A 7,500-nucleotide genomic window follows, 5' to 3' on the forward strand; every position below is an offset into this window, starting at 1 on the left:
GCAACATAACACACACATACACACGTACACACCTACCACCTGAAGTGCAACATAACACACATATCACCAGGTACACCTGAAGAGCAACATAACACACACATACACACGTACCACCTGAAGTGCAAAATAAACAGTAAGTATTGCATGCGTTCACTCACCATAGAGGATATTCCACAGAGAGCAAGAGGGAAAATACACGTCACAACACAACAAGAAACACAGAGAAACACAAGTCAAGACAGGAAACACAGGACACACAAGTCAAGACAGGAAACACAGAGAAATTTGTCCTAAAAACAAGCAAATTTGTCTCCTAGTGCGTTGAGCAAATTTGTCTTGATAAGACTCCTTAAAATAAGTCAAAGTCTTCTTAAATTAAGTCAAAATAATCTTTCAAGAGAGCGCTAGGTAAGTCTCTTCATACTAAAAACAATACCAAATAGATGTTTTATCTTAATATAAGATTATAACACTTAGTAAGATATCACTTTTTGCAGTGTAAGTCTCTTCATACTAAAAACAATACCAAATAAGATGTTTTATCTTAATATAAGATTATAACACTTAGTAGGGGCAGCCGTGGCCTACTGGTTAGCGCTTAGGACTTGTAACCGGAGGGTTGCCGGTTCGAACCCCGACAAGTAGGCACGGCTGAAGTGCTCTTGAGCAAGGCACCCAACCCCTCACTGCTCCCCGAGCGCCGCTGTTGTTGCAGGCAGCTCACTGCGCCGGGATTAGTGTGTGCTTCACCTCACTGTCTGTTCACTGTGTGCTTAGTGTGTTTCACTAATTCACAGATTGGGATAAATGCAGAGACCAAATTTCCCTCACGGGATCAAAAGAGTATATATACTTACTTACTTAGTAAGATATCACTTTTTGCAGTGGGTCTCTTCAAACTAAAAACAATACCAAATAGATGTTTTGACACTTTATCTGCTCAATGCAGAATCATCGATGAGTAGCTAACGTACTCTCAAGCGCTAACCTTAACCCTTAAATGAAATGAGTTAATCGCTAATCCTAACCAAGTCCCTCCACTCAGCGGCCACGCACTTTGGGCACTTATTGGGCATCTATTTTCTATTTTTTCTAAGTCTGCCATATCCCCTGTCACTCGTGGTGTCCCCCAGGGTTCTGTTCTTGGGCCCCTCCTGTTCCTTATATATATTCTGTGAAGTCACCAAAATCCTAAATAAATGTTCCTAACTTTAGGATGACCCATAAGCTCTCCTAAGTGTCACAAATTCGCCACATCTATTAACTTGAAATGGCAGCTCTTTTATTACATTTACAACAAAAATATAGACCTAATTGTAATCGTGTAAGACAAAATATATTTATTGAAAGGCTTTTTGGTGATCACAACGACGTGTTACTGTATGTTTCAATGATAAACTTCTCAGAAGTCGGTACAGGCTACCCCAGGCTATTATTCGCTACGACCTGTTCCTGAGAGGCCAACACGCCGTCATGAGACAGTGCTGGTTGTACCGATTTGTTTCTAACACCGTCATGAGACAGTGCTGGTTGTACCGATTTGTTTCTAACACAGTCATGAGACAGAGCTGGTTGTACCGATTTGTTTCTAATACCGTCATGAGGCTGTGCTGGTTGTATTGATTTGTTTCTAATACCGTCATGAGGCTGTGCTGGTTGTATCGATTCGTTTCTAACACAGTCATGAGACAGTGCTGGTTGTACCGATTCGTTTCTAATACCAAATTGAGAAAAATTCTATATGTTCTTATATTTCATCTATCTTAACTTAAGACTTAACCCTCTAGGCGCCACGGTCGACTTTAGTCGACAAGATGCGGTATTGAATAAAATGGCCGATTTAGTCAAATAGGGGGTCATATTTCGTTCGACCTCCACTCCACTAGATGGCAGACATGTCATACGTCATCCCTGAGTCGAAAAAAGGGCAGGCTTTAAACAAAACTTTCTAGCTACAGCGCATTGAATCAGTGCGTGAAATACCGGAGCTAGTGTGCGTGTGAGCCACTTTGTCAGAAAATGACGGTGATTCGTTTAGTGAGGCTTCAGATGCGTCCCTGCCTTGCAATGATGCAGCTGGACAAAGTGAGAGTTTACTCCATAGTTTAGCTTACACCAAGCACAAACGTTGAATCGTTTGCCCAATGTCACTGGTGAGAATAATGTTTCACGGGTTCGGAGTGTTCATCGGGAAGTTAGCAGGGTGTGAGTGGTGTGGCGAACGAGGCTGGAGGTAGCCTAATGTCCATAGCGCTAGCTTCTGTCTTTTGAACGTGTGCCTCTCCGCAATCGCGGCGACAGTAAAGTGGTGGAGCCTTTGTCTAATGCCACTGGGTATGTTAGACGAGGTCGAAGTACTCATAGGACAGTTAGGGGGGAACGTAGAGGCAGTGTGGGGAGTCGCAATGAGAATGACAGTAGGCCTAGTCCGAGCTGCGCAAATTCTCTCCACTCGACGCGAGCGCGAGGCAGATCTGGCCACGCTGCTCGCAACAGGAGCAGAGGTGGTGACACGGGGCAGGAGAGCCATTAGGCCATGCATAGTCTATCACAAGATGATGGGAATGCCGGCCCTGTATGGATAGGATATGGATATGGATAGTCATTATCTCTACAGCAAAAGGCCTGCTACATAAAAAAAAAAAAAATTGTCAGCCATTTATTAGTAATGATTTACACTGTTGATTATCTATTTCCCTAACCATTTAGGACATATATGTGTTCTTTTTGGTGTGTTCATGTCCTTGTGATGTGTGTGTCTTTGTCAGCTAAGAAAAAAACAACAACAAAAAACATCAACAAGAAAACAAATACTAACATTGTCTCTTGTCTTGTCTCGTCATCTCACTCCTGATCTGTGCCTTGCCGTGGCAAGTGAGCTTTTGAACTAAACAGGTCTTGTCTACTTGTGTTTGTGTGTCATCTGAATAATATATATGTGCCCCATACATGGAATCAGAGTGCCTACTGTATGTAGTAAATGGAAAATCTCTACAGCAAAAGGCGCCTACCGCTACATGCATTTGGTTTGTTTCTGCCATTTATTAGTAATGATTTACATAGTTTGTTTACTACTTAGTATTTACCTGAGCATTCAGTATTGTGCAATATAGCATACAGAAGGTGAGGGACATTTTGGGGGGAAAGAAGTGGTGCATTTTATCATTCAAACATGCGACTTTTCATGAAAATTCTATAATCAAAGATGGCCGCCACCATATGACGTCATAATATGCTAATTAGATATAAACATTTAATCCCTACATAAACTTTGGGTCATCCTTAATATTTCTCTAATTTACAGAAAGTCTCTATCTCTTATCACTTTTAAGATATAGCCTTTTGAAATGAAGATGTCAAAATCGAACGTTTCGAAAAAAAACCTCTGGCGCCTAAAGGGTTAAGATAGTAAGTTTCTGTAATACGGCCCCAGGACTGTAAACAGACTGTAAACTAGGGCTGGGTGATATATCGGTATTACGACTACGACCGATATATTTTTGAAAACGACATGTAGTTGAGACAATATCGTCATACCGGTATAATGTTAAATAATGGGCCATTTTATCAAAGCCACTTGCTCTTCTGTGTTCAGACCATTCAGACAGCCACAGCTCTGCTTAACTGCGCCCCTTGCGTGTGCACGTTCTCCCTCGCAGTAGGCTACTACAAACTTTCAAACATGACGGACACCGAGTCAGATTTTGTTTACCGTGATCAGAGGTTGGTGCTGATGCCTATTTCCGTCGGCACAGCAATGGTTAGACAGAGAATTCTCGTTGTGAAATCAACATTCTACTGGAGCTCCAAGCGGTTTTGTACACATTTTTGGTACATAGCTAATTTAAATATACTTATGAGGTGGGTGCTTGCATTTCTTTAGCGATATGGCAGATCTAAAGTCCTCCGGGAGACAATCTACACGCTGATTTTATTAAAAGGATATGCACGCGGGGACTCGTGAGCAGTAGGGGCATCATTTTTTATGATTCCTGAAACCCCATTCGTTCGTGCATAGGTTTTTTTTTCTCAGTTACGTTGTTTAAGTAGCCTTATTGTTTAAAACTATTTAATTTTTATCGATAGCAAGTCACACATGTCTAGGCCAGTGTTTCCCAAAGACTGGGTCGCGACCCACAGGTGGGTCGCAGGAGATTTTATTTGGGTCGCCAGCACAATTTATGTTGTCTAATAGGCCTAACTTATACAATTTAGCCAGGAAAGCTATCAGTTTTCTATTAGGATATAGTTTGTTTGTTTGTTTGTTGTCCTCTGTGCAATTTTGCATTTATAATAGCTCTGAAATTGGGGGGCGAACGCATCGCAGAGGGGACAGCGTGGACATCTCACTCGCAAAATGAAACATTTCTGTGGGGCGCCTGCCATGGACCTCGCAGTTGCAAAATGCAAGGGACATGAATCAGCCTATTTGCACGAACATTAACGGACACCAGCTCCTCAACTTCACCGATTAAAATCTAGTCAACTAAAGCAGACATCCGTACCGAACATTGCAATTCAATTTGCGTCATAGGCTGTAGATAGTTTCGATTGTAGATGCATTCTTTAAAGTTAATAGCAACCTCATCACATTCCTTATTATTTCGGATTTAAAACACTCAACATTATGTTAGGTACAAGTTAAATAGACATTTAAACCCTATTATTTCCTCTCGTTTTCCACCTTGCAAACTCAACTAGGCAGTAAGGCGCATTATCTTTTGACTATCGCGCAAAAGCCATTGTTCTGATATGTATTCATTTCACATTCTTACAACATAGCTTGTCCCAACATCAATACACAGCGGCCTACAAACAAACGTTTTAACTCCAGAGTGAAATGCGGATTCAAATTTCCAAATAAAGAAACCTCCACAAATAGGCTACAATGACTTGAGTTATTTGCTACATGTTTACATAGGGATTGACAGTGTTATGGATCCATTTGTCTGCAACATCTCTCTTTAGAAATAAAGGAACAGCTTACTATGCTGAAGAGTGACGACGACTGCGTAGCATGCAAGAATATCCCCAAGAAATGTTTGAGAACCTGTGGCCTAAAACAATATTGGTGGTTGCATGCAGGTTGCATGTTAGATCTGAAGTGAAATGGGTTGCGATGGTCTGTCATTTTTAAAAAGTGGGTCCCCAGAAAAGAAGTTTGGGAAACACTGGTCTAGGCAATCAGAAATGTGCTTGTCATCTAGGCCCTATCAAACCCTTACGGAAAAAAAACTGCATTGTGTGACAAAACCGCAGGTTTTTTTCAATATTTTTGTGCCCAAAATATTGCATTGTGCAGTACAATGTAGGTCTGTGTTGTCAGTCAGGGTCGACTTATTGGTCTTTTGTTATTTGCACAGCTTTATCAGAGCAGCTGTAGCCTACTATGCCTATTGGTATTGGTAGGCCTATATGTTATTGTTTACACTTTTTTGCACAGCTGTGTTAGAGCAGTCTGAAATCATTCTAATTCAAGCTGGTGTCATAATTGTCATGTTGAGTGAATACGGAACACTTAGCTCTTTCTGTTTAAAATATCGATATATATTGTATATCGCCAATGAGCCCCAAAATATCGGGACATCAGTTTTGGTCCATATGGCTCAGCCCTGTAAACTAGTCCAATATGGAAGTTTCTGTAATACGGCCCTAGGACTGTAAAAAGACTATATTCTAGTCCAACATAGGAACACTAGCTACACAGCTAGCTCACAGGGTCACTAGCTACACAGCTAGCACACAAACACACACTACCTGATATGACTGCACTAAGCTAAGAAGCTAAATAGGCAGAGAAGGAGTTTTACCTCTGGATGTCTGTCTGCATCTGTGAAGGATCTTTCCTACCGTGTACAATACTAATGCATGCACAGATACACACACGCACAAATGCACGCACACACACACACACACACACCCATAGATTCAACGAGACAGAATTAGAGAACATTCAGACAACATTAATGAGTTTCTCTCTCTTTCTCTCAGACACAGTCTATAGAATGTAGTCTATAGAAAGCACGTAGTAGCTTAATTCATTGTTTTTTTTTTACCTTTTTTTACCATGGCACATTTTTGACTCATTCACTCATTTTTGGCGCACCAACATCCCAAATGTAACAAAAATCTGAGTCTCCCATAATCAAAGAACCTGTATGAACCTGCACAATGCTATGCATTCTCCATTAGTACACAAAAGAACAATTGGATAAGATGTGGCCCAAAACAAAACACCATTGGATATAAAGAGGTTACCTCACACACACACACACACATACTGTTTTATTGGCTATAAAGAGGTGGTCCTGTTTTATTGTCAGCAATAAAAATGAGAAATTCATATTTTTGGACCAATGATCATTTTCCATGGCACAGTGGTTGAAAAATAAGGTTAGATTAGCCATTGAATCAGTGAACACACACACACACACACCACTGCAAAAAATGAAATCTAACCAAGTGTTCTAACCATTAATCTAACCATTAATCTTATAATAAGATCAAAAAATCTATTTTGTATTGTTTTTAGTATGAAAAGACTTACCTAGTGCTCTCTCGAAAGATCATTTTGACCTAATTTAAGAAGACTTTGACTTATTTTAAGGAGTCTTATCAAGACAAATTTACTCAACGCACTGGCAGACAAATTTGCTTGTTTTTAGGACAAATTTGCTTAATGGACTGGCAGAAAAATTTGCTTGTTTTCAGGATGAGATGTCTTAAAAATGTCAAACTTTTCTTAAATTAAGTCAAATGATTTCACGAGAAAGCGCTAGGTAAGTCTCTTTATACTGAAAACAAAACAAACTAGTTATTTTTATCTTGATATAAAACTAATAATCTTGGTTAGATGTTATTAGATAAGCAGTTTTTTGCAGGGCAGACACACACGCACACACACACGCACACACACACACACACACGCACACGCACACGCACACGCACACACGCACACACGCACACACTCAGGTGTCAATTCAGATCAGTTGTTTGCTTCCATTGGATCTGAACACATCTCTTAGCAGAGATCTCCAGCATTTAGCTTCCTAAGTTACTTCTGATTGGCCTTCTCACCTTCACAAGAGATAAGCTACTTTTGATTGGCCTTCTCACCTACTTTTGATTGGCCTTCTCACCTACTTCTGATTGGCCTTCTCACCTTCACAAGAGATAAGTTACTTCTGATTGGCCTTCTCACCTTCACAAGAGATAAGTTACTTCTGATTGGCCTTCTCACCTTCACAAGAGATAAGTTACTTCTGATTGGTTACTTCTGATTGGCTTTGGGAATGCTATGCCAGTTCTGATTGGCTTACCTGTGACTTGGGGAACATAAGGGATGTTCTGATTGGCTTACCTGTGACTTGGGGAACATAAGGGATGGGAAGCCGCTCTACACTGTAGGCTGATCCACACAGCGCCTCCGCCATGTCACACACACCAAAAAACACCGCCCTGTCGTCAGCCTGCAGTGCCGTTGGAAGCCTAAACACACGC

The 7,500-nt window shown here is 40.8% G+C and overlaps 1 protein-coding gene across 6 annotated transcripts in view; it reads right to left on the reverse strand.

Annotated features, from left to right (window-relative positions):
- efr3a (EFR3 homolog A (S. cerevisiae)) overlaps positions 1-7,500 on the reverse strand; it is a 108,595-nt gene that overhangs the window by 26,349 nt on the left and 74,746 nt on the right. For all 6 annotated transcript variants that reach the window (XR_006025296.1, XM_042071362.1, XM_042071363.1 and 3 more), the window contains one exon: positions 7,361-7,488. Coding sequence is in view for 5 of the 6 variants with exons in the window: in XM_042071362.1 (XP_041927296.1) it covers positions 7,361-7,488 (128 nt within the window). In the remaining variant the exon portion in view is untranslated. The remainder of the gene's footprint in view (positions 1-7,360; positions 7,489-7,500) is intronic.

The sequence above is a fragment of the Alosa sapidissima genome, chromosome 19 (assembly GCF_018492685.1).
Source record: "Alosa sapidissima isolate fAloSap1 chromosome 19, fAloSap1.pri, whole genome shotgun sequence".
Lineage (NCBI taxonomy): Eukaryota > Metazoa > Chordata > Actinopteri > Clupeiformes > Clupeidae > Alosa > Alosa sapidissima.